We start from the raw sequence: 24,019 nt of genomic DNA on the forward strand, positions 1-24,019 counted from the left end.
ATCAAACCAAAGTCTGATCTTTAACATTTACAAATATAGCTGTAATCTTGCAGAACTCATCTTGCTAATTAATTTCAAACTTAACTCTGTGCTTTAAGACAGATAAATACTAATATATATGTACATACATGTATGTATATATTCAATCCTAATTGGTAAATGATTCATCCACATTAAAAATTAATAGATTTGCTTTCTTATCCCTAACTAAAAAACAAACTATTTCAATTTGACTTTGAAATGCAAGGAAACATTTATAGATCTTCTCTGAATTATTAATGCTGTTAGTTGATTTACTCCCCTATAACCATTTATCCTCTCTTGGCTTTTAAGTAAATAATAAAACTTAGCAATGTATTAGACAACCATACCAAGAAAGCACAAAAATGGAATAGTTATATTAGTCATGTCTAAAATGAGAGGATTAAGGTTTTTATTTTTTATTCAAGAAGGGAAAGATAAATTCAATTTTCTTGAGTCCTTATGGTATTATTAGGGGGTTTTTGAGTACTTAAACTTCAAAACTGCTAACTTTATATTTCATTCCACTACAAAATGATTACTGGGTATAGTTTACTGACGGTGTTTTGAAGGTGGTTAGAGCAATTAAAATGGAAAATATGGGATATAAATTTGATGCATAAGAAAAAAATTTCCATACATGTACAACATACTTCAGAGTCTTGGAACATATCTGAAAAAGTGTGAGAGAAATATAATGTTAAATTTTAGGAGAGCTTTATTATATTGCCTCCTTTCAAAACCACATTTAAAATAATTATCAAACTGAAAATTTGCTAAAGTGTACTTATGTTAAATATTTACTCAGTATTTAATTCTGTACCTCAAATCTGCAGTGACTTCAATTCTTAATTTCTAAAAGAAAAAAAGCAAGAAAATAAAGTAGAAACAAACTTTTTCTTTGAACACAAATGAAAAGCCTAAAGCAAGTGATTGGGGATTAGAGTTCACTTTGAGTTCTGAAAAATAGCTCACCTAATAAAAATAAGTTTAGCTTGTAGGGATTACTGTTTCTTGGTTTAAAATAAAACAAAACATACTCCTAGATAGAAAAATATAAATTTGTGATCTTACCAGTGCTGATCTTATTTCCACTCTAAGGACATGGTTTGCTTTAAAAACAGAAACCTAACTTTGCTTTTCTTTGTGATTCAGAGAAATACTAAGAGAAATTTTAAAATCATCAATTACATACATTCTTCTCATGCAAAAACAGTAGTACTCTTAGGGACATTTTCTAAGCCACTTACATTTATGTGACACATTAAGGTTTGCAAAATGTTTTCTCCACCATTGATCCTATGAAGTAGGTAAGTGTTGGTAAATAACTAATGACTGGGGAGGAAAAGGAAGCTCCTAAAAGAGCTGAAACCTAAAATACCAATTTTTTACTTAGTAACTAACTTAATACTACCACCTGAAGCCATCCATTTCTTCCCTTAAGCAGAAAGAAAATCATTAACACTCCATGGTCTTTACATTTTAAAAAATTTTAAGAAATTAATTTTTAGCTTTGTAAATCTGTTCTTTTTCCTGCCTCTTTCAGTTTAATACAAACTACTGACCCAAGAAAATATAAGTAATATAAATCTCTTGACTTCAGTTTTCTAGCTTGCCAAAAATCAGACATCATCCATTCCTATGAAATCAAAAGTTCAAATAATATTAAACTGGGAAATGATTTTTAAAACAAAAATTCACACTTCTTATTTCCAGACCCATACCTAATCCTTGCTAGACATGTTAGCCAGGTTGCAGTGGTGCAGGGTGGTCTTTGGGGATCCTAAAAGCAGCTCAATCTTTAACAAGCAACGATGAAAGAGAAATTACATGATGCTGGACAGAATATAACAGAAAGACAGAAAGTAAAGCTGTTCCCAAAGTTGTTCCAATGACACCAGTAAGAGAATGCCTGGCCTAAGAAGGGGCGAAGGGGCCCATTCTGTTCACTGACCTGGTATTTTAAGCAGACTTGTCAACTACAGTAATCATAGAAATCAAGTAATTTTTCAAGTCAAAAGTCCCTTTCTATCAATTTTAGCTGTACCTTTACTAAACAATAAAGTCCAAAAAGCTAATCAATGCAACAAAACTGCCTAAAAGTATGTTCTTGATTTTTAAGGACATATCAGGCTTATCTTTTCAATATCTCCAAAAATTCAAATTTCAAAAACTGTTCAGTCGTGTCAGAGTCAAACTCCTTTTACAATTCCTTCCTGTCACACACTCTACTTGTTTCCTCTAAATAAAGGCAGTAAGATTGGAACAAAGGGTTGAACATACTAAAGATTTAAACTGATCTGTTATAAAGTTTGTAAAGGCTTTTACAGGGACTTAAAATATTTAATTTTTTTTAGATTTAATAACATAATAATATAATCCATAATAATAAATCCAAAAAGCTTCTTCTACCTAAACTCCTTCCCCTGTCTAAACTGAAAATAAATATTGTTGTAAAAGTTTGCTTTGTTAAAGACTTCCCTGCTACTCTTCCAAACACCTTATTCCTTGGCAGAGCTTGTTCTTTTTATCTTTTCTAAGAGAAACTTGCTGCTGAGAAACAGAAATTTAACCATTCATCTTTATAAAAATAAATAAATTTTTAATCTTCCTCCTAGCTTTATGGTTATTCCCATAGCCTAAATGAGTAAAACAAAGTTAGCGGGGTCAAAAAAAATAATTTTTAAAAATATAAAAATAGTTTGGTTTAAGCTTGGAAAACTACATAACAGTGCCTTATAAAATCTACGATATACCATAGGAAACATGTATTCCAAACAAGGCATTTAGAACAGTAAGTCAAAAAGACAAAACAAACGACCAATATATTGGAATCATACTCAGAAAACATAGAGGCTAGACAAATGATTACAACCTCTTGAACTCTGCAATCTCAGGTTCCCAATGATATCTTAATATAAGTTAGATTCATGAAATTTCCCATCCTCACCCTAAGTCAATTAATTAACACTAGATCTAAGGGAAAGTTATTATTTACATAAGTGAAATACACTAAAATATCCAGTAAGAGAAACTCAAGATTATAAGGGAAAACAGGGCCAGAGTATAACTCAGTGAAAAATTTAAATCAAGTCTTTTAGAACTGAGTTGGGTGTTTTCCATGCCTTTCATGAGCCTGCCCTATTCCTCCCCTAGTCCCCCATCCAAATGGGAAGGTTGAGGGTAGTCAAGAGATAAGATATCACATTTGTCCTCTTCTTACCTTGGGGTCAATTTTCTTGAAGTTCGGCTCTTCTTCATCCACTTCAAAATAGAGCTCAGAGGACGTAATAGAAAGAGTGCCCCTCACCACCACAGAAGGGGCCACAAGTTGAGCTGGTGTGCTCAAGCTAACAGGACCTGTCGAATACAGAAAGAAAACACCAGATGTGTAAGAAACTTGATTAGAAATGTTATTTTTTTTTTCTGATTCTCACCACAACTACCTAGTGAGTCCCTACCCCCCACCCACATATTCTGCCCAACCCTATCCTCCTCCAACAATGCAAAGACTTCTAGACCCTTGGGCCTATAACAGCTGGTTAATGATCCTGGTAAATTGGTATGCAATTGCTTTGTAGTGCGTATGCAATGCCCATAGTCAGATAGAATTTGATTCTACTATTCATTCACATTTCACATCAGGAGCAAGCCCCAGGCTGCCAACCAGCAAGTAGCCATTACCCAAGCAGTAACTACGGAAATGGAGAAAACTGAGCAGGCTTCCAAAACAAGGGTTTCAGTTCTCAGATTCTAACCAGGGCTAGATCACAAAAGATCAGCTCTTTGGTGAAGCTAGTAATGTCATCCCCATCACTGTATTCTCTGCAGTCTGGTGCTAACTGTGATAATCTCATGCTTCATTTTAACTAACTTAAAAGAATTATAAAAATCTGACTTTAGTATACTTTCCACTCCACTGTTAAATATTGTTCAGTGGTTCCAAATACAGTATTAATGTAGTTTGGGGATTCAGGGATTAAACAGCTGGAGAGTGGGTTTCCAACTGAATGAATTTTTATTGGAATAATCAAATCTCCACAGGGTTTATCAAAGAGACAAATCAGATTGCTACTGAAAACAATGGAATCACTACAGATCTAACAGTCTACAGGCTACAGACCTGAACCTAAAAAAAAAAAAAGGAGACACTAAACATGTACACACATATATCGTAGAAATAATCATATGCAGATTTACTTACGCTGTACTTCAGGCTTTAAAAAAAAAAGAAAATTAAAAATCTGAAGTCAGTTCGTGATTGTTCAAATTCTTTGTGGGACAAAAAAGCAACATGAAGAGTGATACTCAAAATTTTGAATTAATACAGTAGTACAACTACTCAGGCAATCAATGAGTGAATAATTGCCCCCAAATTCAGATGAACTGTCATTTCTATCGATTGTTAGAACGGTGATGGTCTTTAATCTAACATCAATCTTAATGTGCGCCAGAAGGACAATAGAAGGGATGCTCTACTGAGAGCAGAGCAGGCTTTGCCCTCTATTCCCAATGTACAAATACATTGTGTTTGCAGATGGGCAGCAGATAGTGATAGAACGGCTATGATTTCCCTAAGCACATCCCTATAAATGGATGAAATAAGCAGCTATGTGTTCTTTTGCTGTCTCCTTTTGCCCTCTGTACATTAGCATGTAATCCAAAGGAGAAATAACATTTTTTCAATCACTCTCAGACATTCAATTATGGGGTGAGCAGACAGCTGCAGGATCCAGGGCAAGCCAGGTCCTACAGAAGACCCCTGCCAATTTCCACTTCATTTCTAACCCACACCACTTTATTAGCAAGGATTACTTCTTAATCCTATTGTCATTGTCAAGATTATATAATTAAACTCCCCTTTCACCTCTATTACAGTATGAATGTATTACCACAAGCTGGAGTAGAAGCATAATAAAAGAGGAGGAAATGGGTGGTGGGTTTTGAAGGAAGGGTCTAGATAGAGATGAACAATTCTTCTTCTCCCTACCACTGGGGGAGGGAGGGAGAAAGGAAACAAAAGTCACAGGGCATAATATGCCAATTAATTTTATTTCATTTTACTGAAAATTATATAGCCCTCACTACAGACTATATATCCTATTCTGCTTTCTGTTTTCCTTAATCAAACAGTACGTAGTAAAGTTAAAAATAAATGAACAACAGATCCAGGTTTTAGATTTATCAGAATAGAAGGTTATACAGGGGATTATTTTCCAGTAAAAAAAATCATTCTGGACCCATCTCCATCTTACTGCTCTTCCTTCTCAGCCCTGCCAATAGTCGTACTGAAAGAAGTGTAGGCAACAGAGGAACAAAGCCATGTAGTGAAATATTAAAATGCCCCAATAACGGAAAACAAATGTCCTATTGGCCATCTACCCTCTGTCCTGGAAGCAAAGCTGAGAATTTGTAAATGATAATCATATGGAAAAACCTGGCTCCTTATAGCCAGGAAATTCTGTGACACCCACGTGTCACCAGGTTCTTAGAACAGGTTTTTTTCTTGTTTTTGCTTTCTTTGGAGAAGCTAAATGTAAAGAGAAGGGCACAATCAGTAAGATCAACGAATCAAAGCCAACCTTCTACTCCAGGACCAAGTTTGTTTACAAACTACTTACCCAGGAAGACTTTTAGAGGGATTAGACAGCAAGGCCCTTAAGGGTGACTGGGAGAGGGTGCTTTTTGTTGTTTTTAACAAAAAAAGGGGGGGGGGAATTACTTCTCCAAATGAAAGCCCATGACCATAAAAAGAGAAATTAAGCCAAAAATACTGACGGTGTTTGCTGGGGGAAGTGCAGAAATGGTAGTTCACAGTAGAAAAAGTCAGGGGAAACAATAGATGTGACAACAGTGGTGGAAAACATCAGAAACAAAAACAATCTTACTTTAACTTAAATGTGGGGGGAGATTCTCACTTTCTAAATAGTCCTTAGTTGTCATAACTAAAAAATGTAGCAATGCCACACAAATTGATTGGTTAGCTAATTTGAATATTTGCACAACTGCAGAATTTACCGGTAAGATTCTCTAAGTCTTTCTCCTCCATAGATGACAGGGTATCATCATCACCATCCAAGAGAATCTCACTTTCTGAGTTCTGATTTCCTAAAGCCTGACTCTTGATGGACTGTTTTCCTTTAGCAAGGATATCTTCATCTGAATCTGAAATGAAAAAGAAACAAGGCTGTCCATTAGATGAGAGAAGGAGACAGTGGCCAAATGCAGGGTAGGAGGAGTAAAAATTTGAAATAAGGGAAAGTTGGTCAAAGATGATCTAGAAGAATTACAAACACACACACACACACAGAGGTACTCAGGATAGCACACAGCTATGTATAACAAAGTCTATTTCCTAAATATAGTTTAATAGTATCCTGAAGAACATTTATCCCATTAAAACCAACTTTGGAACCAGTGACTTTTCACTGTTTATTTATTTATAATTTAGAAAAGGGAGGATTGAAAACCAGAACTTCCTAAGATATTGGAGGGGGGAAGGGATGAACTTCAGTTTCAAGTCCACAGCTACCAGACAAATCATTTCAGCTTTCCATAAAAGATTTGACAAGTAAGGGGGAAGGGAGAATAAGGGGGGGACAACTTCATTCTGTGAATAACAATAATAGCCTAATGCATTTGGAGTTAGAGAAAAATCAACAACTGAGATAAGGCAAGAAGTGTATCTGAAGCCTTGGTACCCTAGTCTGAGCATGCTGCTTTCCATGGAGATTGGACAGACGAATCAGGGGCACTAATGAAGCCACTGGTTCCGATCAACTCACATCACCTCCCCTCTTTCTCCATCCTCCCTGCCAGCTCCACAGAGATACAGTAGTCTCTCCTAAGATACAAGGCTAGGAAACCAGAGGTGCAAAAGCCACCTCTCTAGGTGGTTAAACTAAAGGGCTAAGGCACCCTGAGGGTAAACACAAAAGAAAAGGTTTGGCAGGCCAGAGAAACCTCTACAAATACACTAGCAGAAAAGAGCCATGCCCATTTTCTCAGGACGTGTGACAAGGCAGCAGGAGGGAGGAAGAGAGAAGCAAACACAAATCTCTGCAATCTGCAAAGGAGGAGCTCTGGGGGGCGCCGACAGCCAACAATGAGACTAGGAGAAGGAGCAGAAGAGTTCATAGAAGTAACTGGGAGAAATAATCTAGGGACTAGAAAGGAAAACCAGAACTTCAAATACGGCAAGCCTCTAACTCAACTACTGAGTAGAGTGTATAAATGCCTGCGTGGTTGGAAGGGACAAAAACAATTCCATAGACCTGCAGGAAACAGGCTACCTTAAAAGATTTCAAACAAAAGCCAGACCATGTCTGGAGTAAACAGAAATCCTACAAGTTCATGTGAAAAAAAAGGCAAGTTTAGGATCTTCACTGAAAAGCCCTGACTTCTCATGCTCTTATTTTACCAACCTGATCTAATCCCTGGGGCTGGTGCACCTGATTCCTTGAACAAAGGCCATAAGCTTTCCCTTAGAAAGACTGAAAGGATTCTAAACAGTGTAAACAAATTCCCAACAAGGGACTGAGGTGGAGTCAGACATCACTGAATGCATGTATTATCAAAATAAATGAATCCAATGGGTTTTAAACATAAACTGTAGCACAGGTATACAAACTGATTCAATCAACCTCTTTGGGACTTAGTTTCTTCCTCTGTAAAATGAAGGGGCTGGACTAGATAGTCTCTAAGGATCTTTGCAGTTCTTTAATTCTATACAGTCTACAAAATTTTGTAGTCATGGATTATTTATGGATAGAGTAAAAATTCATTTTTATATCACTGCCAACTCATTTGTAGTTATCACTAATTCATTCCATTTGTTATAATGGGGCATTACTTTTGGATAAATGGAAGTTTTCTCCTGATACTTTACTGCATGGATTATAAATTCTCTTAATAATATAATAAATATATGAATAATATAATAAAATAATTTCTTTTAATAATATAGTAAAAACTAAAAGTTGGAGAATGGAAAATTTTTAAAAATTATTTACCTCATTCTATCTAGGAGTGAATAAGACCTTATTTTCTTAAATATATGAGATCAAATGAGATAAAATGTATAAAACACTTCATAAAAAACAAGGTATATAAATGATAGTTATTACCTCTTAATTGCACATCATTTAAAATAGAGTGTCAATGTATATATTACCCCAAAAGTTATAATTAAATATTCTGTGTTAAGACACAAATTTTAGGTTGAATAAGAGAAGTTATTTCATTGTTTTAATATTTACTTTGGAGAGAAAACACATAATTAGCCCCCCAAAAGCAATAATTTTTAAGTTTTTAATTTTATATTGTCACACTTATTAAAAAATTAGTCCTTGTAAAATGTATAAAAATTAAGAATGAGACTTAAAAGAAGGAAATTAATGGCTATTGCTGGACAGTTATATCAATCAAAATGTTAATCTTCACATTTATTGGATTATTTCTTACTTTCTGCCATGAAAAAAATAACATATAACTTGTACATTTAGTACACAAGCTGGCATACATGTATTGCTTTTACTTTAAAAAAAAAACTAGTGTGGTAAAAAAATGGTTTAAAAAAATCAAACAAAATATAAATTATGAAAATATACATATCCAAATCCAAGCCTGAGGAACATATGCCAAACACATCAGGACCAACTTGCTCATTACTTTCCCTGATTACTGCCATACATGACTTTAGGTTCCACTAGCTTATTTTGAAAAAAAAAAAAAAAAAAGAAAAGAAAAACTTTAATCTGCAAACATTTACAGAGGAAGGCAGTCCCTAGTGACAATATAATATGATTTAAACTTTCGGTAAATAAATGCACATTTAAAGGCAAAATAAAGTACAATGACCCAAGACATTTCTAATTTTAAATAATTTCAATTTCAAGTTTGAAACAAAGATAATGTATACATTCTCATCTTGTTAACAATCTGTTCCAAACAGAATAACATTCCACCTAAGGAAAAGTTACATGTAAAAGATAGTAATATGGGTTTCTTTTATGAAATTTTAACTTTTATCTTTTTAAAAAATTTATCAAACAAAAAAGCTCAGATTCTGGAATTGTTCAATCTAAGCTAAAAACCCTCTTGTCATGGAAAATATGCAGCTTACTGATATTTAGAATGGTTTTCCTGTAATTAACTCCCCCTTGAGGATTTTAAGTTAGCAGCAGTAAAATTACCAACAGTACTCTAATACACACCACATGCGCTGTTGTTCAATTCTCAGTGGTCTAATCGCTTTCTGCTAAAGATTTTTTTTCAAAATTAGAACAAAATTAGAAGCAAAAAATAAAAGGTAATTATAATGTTTATATGCATTGGAGGGGGATGCATTTTTATTTTTAGCTGCACTATGCCATTTAATCACCATTTTGTAAACAGGTATCCAATGCTGTATTTCACTTGTGTGTCAGTGTATTCCACAATGGACTAACCATTTAATTTGATAAGGTCAGGGCTTATTTTTGAATCATTTAAATGCAAGCTGTGTGTTTAATTTTGTCTTAACTCAAGAAATTTTCTGGATATCAAATGGTTACTAAGAATGAAATCTTTTTAGTTCTTTTGCAATACAATGTAAAAATATACCACATCTAGTTTTGTTTTTGTTGCAGTTTTATTACTGATTCAACTAAATAATTATTGAAGCTACAGTTACTACATAAAACTACAGTAATTTGTTGGGTTTTCTTTTTAAAAAGAAAGTTTCTCTAGCTATATGTCATTACTGAAAGTTGGTACCAAGTTCAAAAGAAAGCTCGAGCAAGTGTTGGTGAGACTATTTGGAGCAAGCTCTGAAGCACCACTGGCTAGGAGTAGATTCGTCTACAGGGCAGGGTGGGTGAAGCTAAGAAAAGTAGGTGGGAACGGTCCCTGTTTGGGATTCACAGATTCTCTTCCTTTCCTTAATTAGCAAACTGCCACAGTTAATATTTCAGAAGGTGAGCAGGAGGAGATTGTGCACCAAAATCTTAGGCACCATACCCTTTCAAGAATAATTACATTATTCAAAGCAAAATTTGTCATCTCAACTACTGAAATAACAGACTTCACAGATTTCTACGGTAGATTTACCTGTACACCAGATGGTGAGGGCTACCAAAGCTCAACTCTGTGGAGATTCTAGAGATATGCCCCTGCCTTCATTATTTAGGAGATAAAATTAATACTCTTTGGAATAATTTAGAAAATATATAATATTATATGTAAATACTTATGCCATTTAAAAAGAAGGGTACTGGGGGCATGAGATAAGCTCAAGAAAGTATAGATAGCTTAAAGCAACCTACTGTCATTACTGAAAAAGCAACTCCTGTTTTTCCTGATGAATATGGAATTCTAGAAACAGCTACATCAAGAGAGAGAACAGTATATTTTGGTTGCTAAAGAGACAGAAGTATTTTGAGTACTTGATTATGGCATAATCTGGCTGGTTCAAAAACCTGTTTCTTGAATTATTTTGCACTATTACTTATTATAACAAAAAATTAAAACAGAACTGATATGATAACTCTAAATGTAATATGATTTCAAACTTATCATAATGCTTGGTAAGCAGGATAAATAACACTCCATATTTACCTGGGATGACAATTTCCAGCTAATGATTCTGTTACCCATTTACCTAAGAAAGTATTCATAACAATCTACAAAGAAACATACTTGTATTACAAGAAATTTTGCTAGATGAACATCTACAAAAGGCAAAGGATAAGAGTGTGATCTGCTATTTATAGAATCTGACTAAAAAGCAATGACAACAATGAGAAATTGTTTTCTCCTTTAGATGGCATAGGCAATGTTAATTTTTTTAATTTTTAAAGTAATTATATATAGTTATAGCACATTTCTGCAATTATTCTAAGGAGGATTCATTTTATCACCTACATTTAAGTGGAACCTTGCTAATAAGTTATCATAATTGAATGTTAAACCTACTTTTTTTTCTTTTAATTTGATGGTAAAATGTCAGCTAAATTAAACAATAAGTTTTAAATTAAACATAAGTATGACAGCGTATAAAAGTCATTTATCAGAAGTCAGACGACTTATATTTTAATCTCATCTCTGTCACTAATTGTGTGACCATATGCATATAAATAATTTCTCTGGGTCTCGAGTTTACTGATTTGTAAAATACGGGTATTGGATTGTTAATATCCTTGTTAGCTCTAAAATTCTATAATAAGAATAGGGCAATATCAGTAAATCTATTAAGTACCCTGTATTTGAATGCTAATAAATATTTAATAATTACATATATGTATCTAGTACATATTACATATGTATATATACATGCATACATACATATGGAAAATTTAAATCTCTAGAAATCAAAATATTAATTTTTACCTGGTATAGACCATTTTCACAAAATTTAAACATCGTTTTTATTTTCATTTGAGGATATAATAGTGTTTACAAAGTTTAAAAAAATTCTACACTGCAACAATGACTTTTACAAATAACTACTTTGGAGGCTCTCTTTTTGAAAAATTACCTAAATCTCCTTTCCCCAAAGCAAGTTAATGTGAACTTGGGCAGGGCAATTAAATTGTCAGAATTAAAAAATTTGTTTTTAACTAGAAGGTAGCCAGAAGTAGAGTCATGGGGCTGGTATTGATCGTGAGAACAGAGAACATTAGTCTTCAGGTATTTACTCAGCCACCTTTGCACCAGAGGCTTTCCTTCAAATCAAATCAATCCCTGGAAAAGATGGCGCTAACAACTAAAATACATAAGTAATCTCCAACAAGATTTCCCTTTGGATGCTTTTCTCTTCTATTAGTACAGTGTATGGAGCTCCATGATTCTTTACTTTAAAGATACAGTATCCATATAATGAAGTCAACCTTCTATGACAGATATAAAACAATGGGAAATACAGAAAGACTGGTTAAATGTAAACATTTTTCCTCAGTACACTTTTATCTGTTACAGGATATTGTAACATCTTTGGTCACCTCTCCCTCCCTCCGCCTCTCTCCTTCCGCCTCCCCCTCCCCCTCCCTCTCTCTCTCTTTCCCAGGGTTTCTTTTTAAGCTATTCTTCATTTTGAATATTCAACTTTTTAACTTATTCAAAATAGCTTCTTAAAACAAATATTACTCAAAAAATTGTGCTTATATTGTTGAAACCAGAATAAATTGATAAAATTATATTTTAATGATTATTTTATATATTCAAAATAAATCACACAGAAGCACTAAGGGATTGATTTCCAGAACTTCCTTTACGTCACATTATTTTTATTGTTCTTTAAAAAATAGAAAAGTATAATTAGCATCTTTCAAAAGTTAAACTAAGGATGAATCACAAATTTCAGTGAGAAAGATACCTAAATCTGTCTGCGCATTCAGTTGGTGTTTGATTTTTAGGTGAAATACAACAACAAAAACTTGAATTAGAAATGTAGAAGAAATAAACAAAAATGAATATTTTTCTATTAAAATTATTTCTTTTTCACATGTTCTTGTACTTCAAAATCTTCCTTACACATTGATTGTCACTAGAGAAGAAGTGCAGAAATATTACTAAAAAAGACAATATCAAATGTTTTAACCCAGCTTTCTGTTTCAAGGAATTAAATTAAAACTTTTAAGATAAAAAAATAACATATGATTTTAACCTTTTTCATTAATACCTTAAAAACCGAGTTACTCTTCCTAATAAATTTAATAAAAGGTATTAATGTAAGGGGTGATGATTATTAGAAAGTAAGTCACTCCAATGTCTTATCACTGCAAGATCGTAGCAGACCAGACATGCGAGGAGACAACTTTATTTCCTTATAACAAAACTACCGTTAAGGGCCCTCACATAGGTAAGCAGACACTTGTGTCGTCTGAACGGACAGTTCAATTTATTATTTTTGTGGTAGGAATTTAAAAAGCCTTAGTCTGAAAATAAAATATGTATAAGGAGTAAATTTGAGGGATTATTTTAATTTCAATGAATGAAAACCATATTGTTTTGCTCATTTATGAACGACTTTAGAAAATAAACTTTAACCCCATTTGTGCAGTAAAGAAATTTTGTGAAAACAAATGGTTTATCAAAGCAAAAAATGAAAAAAATCCTTACTAAATGAAAGAAAAGATGTAAGAAAAATTCTTAAAATGTCGATAAAACTTATTTCTCAAGAAGTCTAAGTTCTTTTTTGCTCAAATGGAATAAAATTCTTTTTAATAATTAGCAGATCTTTTAAATGTAAGGGTCATTAACCAAGAAATACAGTCTACCCTAAAATCCATAGTACCGCCACACACACAAAATAATAAAAACCCCCAAAGCAGAAGTGGCCTAATTAATTCGACATTTTGTTTCTCCTTCCCCTCCTCCTACCGTTGGAAGATATAAGGCTCTGGGACTCATTGCTTTTAGATCACTTTGTTATTGACTATTCTCTGTATGGCCATTTATTTTAAAGGACTGATGTCACATTTGGTGTTATATCTGATGACATATTGTAGACATTTTCTTCCAGAAATGGCTCTTTAAGGCTGAGTGCAAGAGGTTAAGCTGCCTGGCTGAGGCCAAACCCAACATTATATTCTTTTCATCTAGATCTCAACAATATTCTTAATTGCCTTAAATTAGTATTTCCTTTGTATTTTGAACTTTAACCTTATAAATATAAATACAAACCTTGACATTTTAAATGGCAGGTATGAAAAAAATTAAAATATTACTTGTATTTAAAAAAGAACAATATTAAGGTATGTAGTGAGTTTTACTAACAACCAAAAAAAGTTAAGCGTGAGTAAACTTTATATTTTCCTTAACTATGTATCTTAAATAACTTTCAAAATCATGAAATAATAATTCTAAGTGCATGATCAAGGTAAAGAACTTGTTCAACCCAAAGGAATTATCAGTATTTCTACTCATTCATTCCCATTGGCTTATCAGACAGCTTCTAAAAATTGATCCTGAATGAAAACTCGGATAATATGCATTACAACATAAAGGGGGAAAATGTTTTGTTGAGCTCAGTTAACAAGATGATGCTGAATAGTAACACAGGAAAATGATGTCTATTCACTAGCCATCTATCTTTACCATCTACAAATCAAGGCTTAGAAACTACCTAGGGCAGGGCACTTGGACGTTTATTACCATCCCTTCACCTCTCAATGGAATCTCAAGTTAAAATTCAGCAGTTAAGGAAAAACCATATATGCCCAGGAGTGCCTCAAAGTGGTTTTGGTAATGTTGTCTTTCTTATATTAAAGTAATTAAATTAATTAGCAGTCTTTTACTTGATGAAGGCAAAGAACTCAAAGCTAAATGTGTCATTAAAAATAATTTTAGCTTACAACTCTAGAGACAAAGGGTCTATTATAAAAATGTTGCATGCTTAACGTATTTCGTACGTACACTTAAACACCACAAGGTTACAGACATTATGCTGTCTATGAAAAAGTAACTACTTGTTTTATTTGTGGTTAAAATAACTCTGAAATGTAGTGTTGAACTGTTTTACAAGGCCTTGCAGTAATGAAGCTCTGTTCTTCATTACCAAGTACTGTACCTGCTGATATGGGCAAGAAGTGTTTTAACACTGACCGTGTTCCACGGCTGTTTTTAGTGTCGCTTCAGGATGTGTCGATCCAAGAGGGTTACGCACAAATCGTCGCCGGCGCCGCAAGTCATCTTCCCAGTAGTCAAGGCGCCAGAACTCACGAGGACGACTACAATGAAACAGAGGAGCCACATATGTTAGCAATTATCAAACAGCGTGGTAGCACTGAATTTCTGCATAAAGCTCTCCTTGTCTGCTCTGCCCTTTTTCCTTCTCCCCATCCAATCCCTGTTAAACACCCCCTCCCCTCCATTGCTGCAATCTTTTACTTAGGTATGTCCTTGAAAATAACAATATCACCTTCCAGTCTAAGGAACTCCTTTCCCTTTTTTCTTGGAAGGTGAAATGAGCACTAAATACATCATTTTGAAATGAATTGCTGACAGTGTGATCAGTTTCCCCACACTCTCGTGGCATGTGCTCCGATTTCAGCCTCATTTCAACCTCAGCAGGGCACCTTTCTCAGTGACTGCATTTATAAACCAGAATAGGGAAAAGGCTATTATAAATATGGTATAACATTACCTATATTAATCAAAGTCTGTCCCCCTTCATTTTTCTTCCTAATTTGTGCCTTTTTGCACAAGGTCAGTAAATCATACTATGAATGCTTGGTCCAGAAAGTGTTAACTTTAATGAATACCTCAGTTACATGGTTATGTATGTGATAATAAAATATTGCTCTGTTTAGATGTGCAGGAATTTAATTAAAATAATCTCTTAAAATATTCATTACATTTAGCCCCTGAGGCTTAGAACAACACAAGAAAATGCATTTCTTTTCCATTTACTGTTTTTAAATAAACCATTGCAGGAGAGTGAAACAGCAATCTATTTTCAAGCAAATCAGATTGGATTTCTGTTTCAAGTATTATGTTTTTATATTTAATTAAAAACTACATGCTATATGATGTGCAATAATTGCTGTATGGAAAACATACTTCTTGAAATTTACTTTTTAAAGGTTATGCTAAATTAATCTTCCATTGTATTTTTTCAAACATGTAAAGTGTTTTCTGTAATGATGTTTCTTTGTTTAAAGCTAATTTTTAACTGGAACACTGAAAAATATTTTTTTAGGAAAACAGTAAAATTAAAAGTCCTAATATGCAAGGCAGCATAGAATGGAAACACCTGTGGTGTAATTTGCTAGCAAAAAAAAAAAATCGAAAGCTTGAAGAGCTGTAGTAATGGTAAAATAAAAAATTTCTCCATAATTGGAACTTCTGCTAGAATGATAAATACAAAATAAAACCTCACTTGTATTTCATGAGCTAATAAAATTGTGTGCCTGTCAGCTGTGACAAATTAGTATCCTTGACTAATTTACAGCTCAAAATACTAAAAATGATATTGATATTCCCTGCATATCAAAGAATAAATCTAAAAACAAAGCAGGGTCTAGACAGCTATAATTTTACAAATTAAGTCATTCAAATTCACTTCAAGAAGAGAATATGCAAGAAATTATTAATTTTCTTAATACCTTTTTTTTAAAGCGATAGGCCTACAGTGTTTTTGGTACCTCTTTTCTGAGAATATTGGGATTAAAAAAAATCATGGATACCTATATATGTCCTTCGTTGGTTTTGATCGTTACTATGAGGAGGGGGAAGAATATGATACAAATAGGGAAGGAAATGCTAACAGACTATATTCTTATCATTAAAATGTATCTATAATTAATATGTATGTGTTACATATGTCCATATGCATACATATACACATATAATAGATATGCATATAATAGCTTTCCTACAGTTTCATTTATGTGATATGGTTAATTATTTAATTTTAAAATAAAATTACAGTTATTTCTTGAAAAGAACAGTTGAAAATACCTTAGAGTATGTTATACGTATAGATGAGGAAAAGTCATTTACTTGAAGCTCAATTAATAACTTAAAATTTCCCATTAATGATGTTTTAAAAAGGCAGAGCACAGCTGTTTTTGTGGATGCCTTTGGTAGTCACAGAGCCAGGATAGGTACTTCATCATTCTGCCTTCCTACATTTATCTGTTAAAATTATTATCAAACATCAGCCAGGATGCAGCCGTGAATCACACACTGCTGCTCATCTTCAGGGGAAAGATACAATGAGAGTCTATTCATCAGTACAGCAATCGGCACAAGTAATTAGTTCCCTAGACTGGATAGCCTACAAAGCTTATTTCAGTCAGTTCCACAAACATATGACAATGAAAAAGCTAATGAAAGCGGCTAAAATTTGTTAACCTTTTCTGCCATCAATCTTTCTAATATTTCATGCTACAGTGTTATGAAAAGATGGTAAATTATTAATTTGTCAGTCATCCATCCTGCTTGTACTTTTGCTCAAATTAAATGATGTTATTCTTCTAGATAATAATTAAAATTATTAGAGCTCTTAAACTGCTACAATAAAATTACATCACAATTAGGTGACAATGGACACTAGCACATGTATGAATAGTTAAGACTAATTCAAATGAAATTAAAGCACATGTGCAATAATTTTATTCTACTGTACAAAACTGAATAAATTATCACATCATTTGCTAATTATCAAATAAGTTAATATTTATAATCAACAAAATATCATATTTGAATTTATCTGCAGAGTATTAGAAAACATTTTAAAATACCAAATAATATTCATAGAAATAGACAAATAAATTGGGAAGTGGTCACTGGTTATCACAGGAACTAATTCACAGGATAATGTGAGTTTATGTATTGCCAAAAAAAAATTCACATATTGCTCAAATTAATTAAATGAAAAGTTCATGGATTAAAGATTGCTAAAATTTTTCTTAGCAAGGAAATTTTTGCAATATCTTCAAATAATATTAATATGATATTGTGGTATAACAAAACACAGTATTATTTATAGATAATTTTTTCCAAAACGTATCTGTGTACTACATTTAAATTTGTTTAAAAGCAAAGTTTTTGTTTCAAAATCATTATAACTTTAAAATAGAAAGAATTTCATCCAACCCTCTCATTTCATAAATGGGGAAAAAAGAGGCCTAGACGTAATAAATGATTTGTCCAACTACTTTAGCAGAAGAAATGAGAGTAGATACCACACACACACACACACACACACACACACACACACACACACACGCGCCCCACCCTGGGGAGAAGGTATGCAGGAAGGGACACGTGGAGAAAGGTGAAGTCTCTCTTGATCTTGGCCATACTAGAATTTCACTAACTACTCACTGCTCAAAACCCCCTACTGAACTACATGAAAGTTTTGACTTGCTCCATTTACAATCCATGATACTTTTGTCTCCTATCCTCTTTACGCTGCCTGTAGTACCCTCCCTCCCTTCCTACCATCATGGGGCTGAACTTACTGCAAACAACTGATCAACTTTAGTCCTACTCCCAAGCTCATGAAGTATTCGCCTCAGCCTCCCCAAGTAGCACAGATTAAAAGTGTGTTCTACTACATCCAAAACTACTTTCCCATTTTAGGGAAGCACTGTAAAAATTAATAAACTGTCTTGCTCATTAACTTGCTGCTATCATTCTGAACTAAATTCAAAAGGTAGAAGTGCCCCATGAATGTCCCTCACCATAGAATTTTAGTCATCACTGGTCATGCACTGATCAACATTTTAATGATGTGGAGCAAAAAAATGATAGTATACCTTTAAAATTTGTGGATGGCTCAAAGCAAGGGAGGGTAACTAATAAAGTAGATTAGAAATGGAGAACCAAAAAGTTTTAGCCATTCCAATAAGGTCAAGGGCAAAACAAAGATATACAATATCATCAGTATTTATTTAATGCAGAAATGCCAGCTATAGCCAAAAAACAAGAAAAGAGAAATCAAGGGAATATATGGGCACAGAGCATATATAATCACTGGGTTTTGCAGACAATGATGACTTAGAAAACTTGAAAAAAGAACTAAAAAGTTGACTGAAATGCAAAAAATTTGCAGGATATACATTAAATCCACACAAATCATCAGTATTCTTGTATATTAGCAATACAAGCCACCATGAAGAACTAGAAGAAGAAATTCCATTCAAAATACCTACACAAGTTATCAAATACTTGGGTATTTACCAATATATCCAAGAACTACATGAATCCAACACTTTGAATCCTATAAAAGTATTCTTGCAGAAATAAAGATAGAGCTAAATTATTTGAGAAATATTAATTGTTCAAAGATAGGCTGAGGCATTGGAATGAAAATGATAACATCTTAAATTATTTTTTATTCAGAATCACAGTAATCAAACTACCAAAGGATTATTTTACAGAATTAGAAAAAATATAATAGATATTCATAAGAAAGAACTAAAGTCTAAGAATATCAAAGGTAATAGTGAGAAAGAGCTGGAAGAAATGGGAGTCTATCAGTATTAGATTTCAAACTATGCTTTAACACAGTGATCAATTAAACAAATTGGTACTGGCTAAGAGAGAGAGAGGTTGATTAGTGGAAAAGATTAGGCACACAAAATACAGAAGCAAACTAGCATAGTAGCCTAGTGTTTGATGAATCTGAAGACCCTAGTTACTGAGATAAGGCATTACTATTTAACAAAAATTCCTGGGAAAAATATTCATCAGTCTGACACAAATTAAGTTTAGATCAATATCTCACAGTAAGTACCAAAGTAAACTCCAAAAGTACACATGACTTATACTTAAAATGTGATACCAGGAGAAAATTAGAGAAGCTAAGACGAAATTATCTTTAAGATCTGTGGATAGGGGAAAACTTCATGATCTATTCCCTTCCCCCTAAAAACAAAGAAAAAGCTCGCACAAGATAAAAATGGAGTTTTAATGATATAAAATTAAAAAAAAAAAAAAGGATTTGCACGGAAAAATCTAAGGTAGTTAAAATGAGAAAGAAAACCATTAACTGGGGGCAAATCTTTATAGCAAGTTTTTTTTCTTTTAAATAAGGGTGTCATTTCCAAGAAAGCAGTGCCTGGCAAAGAGTGGCCATTTTAAAAAATGCTTGTTGACCTTATTTGATTTAAATATTTAAGAATAAGAGCTAGGTCCCTAAATGATAAATGGTCAAAAATAATGACGTGAACTTTCTGAAGGAGAAATCAAAGGTATGAAGGTGTATGAAAAAAACGTTCCAAATCATTAATACTTAGAGAAATACAAATGAAAGCAACTTTGAGGTTCCACCTGACGCCCATTGGAAAGGTGATTAAAAAATAAGGAAAATAACAAATATTGCAGAACTTGCTGGAAAGCAGGCAAATTAACAAATTGCTAGTAGAACCACTAACTGTAAATAAGAGAGTTATTCTGGAAAGAAATTTGGAATTATAACCCAAAAGTTACAAAACAGTGCATGGGCTTTGGCCTAGCTATCTATACCACTCGTAAGTCTTTATCCCAAAGAGATAAAAAAAAAATAGAAAAGATCATACATATGTGAAATGTTTATAAAAGTTTGTTTTGTGGTGATAAAAAAATGGAATTTAAGGGGGTGCGAATCAATTAATTAATGGCTGAAGAAATTATAGGACATGAGTGTAATGGCATATTATTTATTATTGGACTATCTCAGCATAAATCAAGAGTTGACATCAATGCCAAAAAGGGTTAATGTATTTTCACACTGCATTAATAGAAGTATAGAGTCTGAAACAAGGAAAATTCCTACTCTAAGGGTCTAGTACACGCTAAGTAATGGGGATACAAAAACAACTGTACATTTTTGTCAGCTGCAGAATAAGGAAGGGAAAGAAATGGAAGGAGAGGAGAAATAGAAGGAAGAAGGAAGGGAAGAGAAAAGGAGAGGAAGGGAAGAGAAAAGGAGAGGGAGGGAAGGAGGGAGAAAGAGAGAGAGAAGAAGGGAGGGAGGAAGGAATGAAGGAGGCAATACAGTACAGTGGAAAGAGTATTAGATTTTGAGTCAGTCAGAAGACAAAGATTCAAACTCCAGATCTGATTAGTGCTTGGGTGATTTGGGGCCAGCATTTGACTTTTCTGAGGCTCATTTTCAATGGATTATATGGCCTCCAAGGTTTGTGACAGCTCTAAATCTATGACACTATGATCTTATCAAGCCTAACGACTCTAGCTGTGTTATTTTTCTTTCAGGGTTTGATATCATACTTTATATTAGTAAACAGCATTACTTTAGTAAAGAGGATTATCAGGAAGATGATGAGGTTGATGATGGGACTCAGAACCATGTTATATGATAATCATATGAGGGATTAGGCATATTTGACCTAAAGAAAACTTGCATGGAAACAAAATAAGCTGTCTTCCAGTATCTGAAGAAGTATAACTTGGGAAAGGCACTGGACTTATTTTATTTGACTCCAAAGGACAAAACTAGTACCTACGGTTCAAAATTATAGGGAGGCAGGTTGTCACATATTTTAAAAAGGACTAATGATGAGGGCTATCCAAAAATGAACTGGGCTATCTCAGTAGATAGATATCTCAGTAGCTCTTGTCATGGGAAATTTCAAGCAGGAAATAGCTTAACGAAGAGTAGAACCCAACTGTAAGTGCTAATTTAAATGATTCTTAAAGTCTTTCCCAACTCTAAAATTCCATTATTCTATTAGATACTAGGAGTGATATTATAGGAATATTCGCATTTATCAATACTGTATAAATAATGCATATACCATAATATAGTGGGAAAAGGTTTGCACCAGTAAGTAGCAAGTTATTATTATAGTTGTAATTCTGTCAATAACTAGCTACTTTACCTCTGTACATTACAACAAATTCCTTGATAAACTGTAAGGGAAAGTCCATTAGGTTCTTTACAATTTTTGCATCCAATGATACTTCTAAATGAATCCTCTTCCTGAAGAGGAAAACTAACCTAGAAAAAGCTATAATAAAGAGAAAAATTCTTTCCCCAGTTAAATGATGAGAGTCAGAATTCAGATTACATAGATTTTTAAAGTATGAGAGGAGAGGAAGATGTGTCACTACTTAAGAGGCAAAAGGAGCCACCTATTGCAGATAGCCTCCTCAAGCTATCTGGTCACATAAAGGAGAGATAGGAAATAATGGCCAAAGGGAATGGCCAAAGATCAGTTGAAAAAAGGGAACAATACCTGCATATTTCTAGGCAGGAGGGAAGTGGTCAACAGACAGGGAGCAGCTGAGTATTACTGAAACAGTAGAGATGACAGAAAGGGCAATGTGGTGGAGAAGAAGGGATGGAATGGATCATTTGTGCATGTAAAGAGGTTAATCTTGGCAATGTTAGATAGGAGTGAAGGAAGAAATGGTGGCAGAAGGCATCTGAATGATGTCAGATGAGGAGGAGAGGAGGAAAGGAAGCTCTCTGCAAATGGCTTTTTTTCTGTAAAATATGAGGCAAGATTCTCAGCTGAGCAGGTGGGGGAAGGGGAGTCAGTAGAAGGTTTGAGAGGAGAGGAAAAGATTTTAGAAAAATGCTGTGGCGAGTGGTTTTATTTTAAATATCATTTAGGGATGTACAAAAAGAATTGCTTTGCAGTAAGGTTACACTTAAAATTATGTAATACAAGTTTGTAAAGGACCCCATCAGCTTATCTGAGGGATTTTCTTTCACTAGTTGAATAGATAAGAAGTAAGAGCAAAAGCAGAAGATGTTGAGAGAATTCCAAGCCTTAGGTGTAGTGGGGCAAAACTGGCAAGAGGACAATGGACCAAGGGATTGGAGAGAATAAGAAAGTGTAGAGTTGAAACAGTCAACAAAGAGGTCAATAAGAAAAAGGGATAAAAGTATAGCCAGTAGAGGGGTGGTGGCCTGGAACAGGACTGAAGGGTCAAGGGACTGAATGTCAACACAGTAAAGGGATATAGGGCAAAGGGTGAGATGGGAATGATAACAGTTTATGAACATGGAAGTGGAACAATTGTGGGTCGCTGGCAAGATCTGGTCTATGACTATCTCTGTGTATCGCTGAAACTGGGTGAAGGAGAAGGTAACAGGAAACAAGTAAGCTGATGAATTGGAAGGTTAGGGTGTCTGAGAAAGTACGAGTAAGTATGATGAAATCCCCTAGCACAATGATAGGAATTGGGAAGGAAAGAGACAGTGAGTCAGGAACTGAACTCTTAAGGATAATGTCCTAGAATTGGAAGTTAACAGCTATCAGAATTCTGACTAGGTGGTAAATATGGTTTGCATGAACCTGAAAAGAGGGGAGGTTGATTAGTGATGGTGATTAGAGGGAGAGCCTGGAAAAGGCAATGGAAAGTTGAATATTCCAACTCTATCACCTGGATCATTGAGTGAGGATATGGGTAATAGCGCAACCAGCACTGGAAAGAATGGCTATGGAAGCTGAGTCATAACTTCATTCCACCCCAGCTAATCCACTTGGTTTCCTTGAGGAAGGCTTATCACATGAAATCTCATATTCATGGAGACTACCTCAGCTTTGACAGCAACAGCACTCTCTTTGTTATCTTCAGAACTCTTAGTTGTCTCTCTCCTCTGGTTAGAGGACTAGAGGGGGGAGCAAGAAACTCTTCCCAAAGCCTCCCTTTACAGAGTGCTCAGAGTTTTTCAGTGAATATTCCCTACAATCATCAGGGCCCCACCTCTGGCTATATTTTAGAGCTTCTTTTTGTATGTTTTCTTCCTCTATTACATTGGGAGTTCTGTGAGGGCAGGTGCTACTATATTTTTTTCTTCCCAGCATTTAACACAATACCTGGCACACAGTAGTCATTCAATAAATGTCTACTCATAAAGACAGTGGCAGATTTTGGTGGCCACAAAAAAAGCTGGAAGGATAATGAAAGGAAAGAGGTTTAAGATTAAACTTTTGTTACCTTTGGAACAGGAATTCCAGAAAGCACAGTGGGAGGGATGGGTAGAGCTTTAGAGTGGGACATTAGAAGGGATGGGTTGAGAGAGACAGAAATAAGGGAGCGTGCAGTGGGGAACAGAAAACAGGTTTAAATAATGACAGAAAGAGTATTCAGAAGAGTACTGACAGGGTGGTATCTTGTCAATTATTGAGGAATGAATTCAGGAAGGTTATGAAGGGGACAGGTCTCAATGTAGCAACCTCTTAGGTTGCTGGGTAGCAGTATATAGCTGGAAAGCTAAAAAAGGTACTATGACTCAGGCAGAGGACTCTGAGAGGTGACTGATGAAGGAAATCATGAGAAGACCTAGATGGAATGACCTCCAAACTTAGCTGAGAGTGGTAAAAAGTAAATCTTACATTTGTTTCCATAGCAACCATCTCAGTTCTGTTTGCTGTCTCATATAGACTACCTTTTCCTAAATGACACTAAATGACCTTTTCTACCCTTTCAGCTACACCTATTTAAAGATAATGAACTATAATTTAAAGGTGACTTAAGGAATTTTAAAGTAATTTTAATTACATGTTATTGTTGGTTTACTACCCTAATGTATGCTGATTTGATGGATTTTCTT

The 24,019-nt window shown here is 34.2% G+C and overlaps 1 protein-coding gene across 4 annotated transcripts in view; it reads right to left on the bottom strand.

Moving 5' to 3' along the window:
* The window catches only part of LRBA (LPS responsive beige-like anchor protein), a 783,746-nt gene that overhangs the window by 275,888 nt on the left and 483,839 nt on the right, over positions 1-24,019 (bottom strand). For all 4 annotated transcript variants that reach the window (XM_072621222.1, XM_072621224.1, XM_072621221.1 and 1 more), the window contains 3 exons: positions 14,605-14,729; positions 6,040-6,186; positions 3,245-3,381 (listed from right to left, as the gene is read on the bottom strand). In XM_072621222.1, coding sequence (XP_072477323.1) covers positions 3,245-3,381; positions 6,040-6,186; positions 14,605-14,729 — 409 coding nt within the window. The remainder of the gene's footprint in view (positions 1-3,244; positions 3,382-6,039; positions 6,187-14,604; positions 14,730-24,019) is intronic.

This window comes from Notamacropus eugenii, chromosome 6, assembly GCF_028372415.1.
Source record: "Notamacropus eugenii isolate mMacEug1 chromosome 6, mMacEug1.pri_v2, whole genome shotgun sequence".
In the NCBI taxonomy this organism is placed as follows: Eukaryota; Metazoa; Chordata; class Mammalia; order Diprotodontia; family Macropodidae; genus Notamacropus; species Notamacropus eugenii.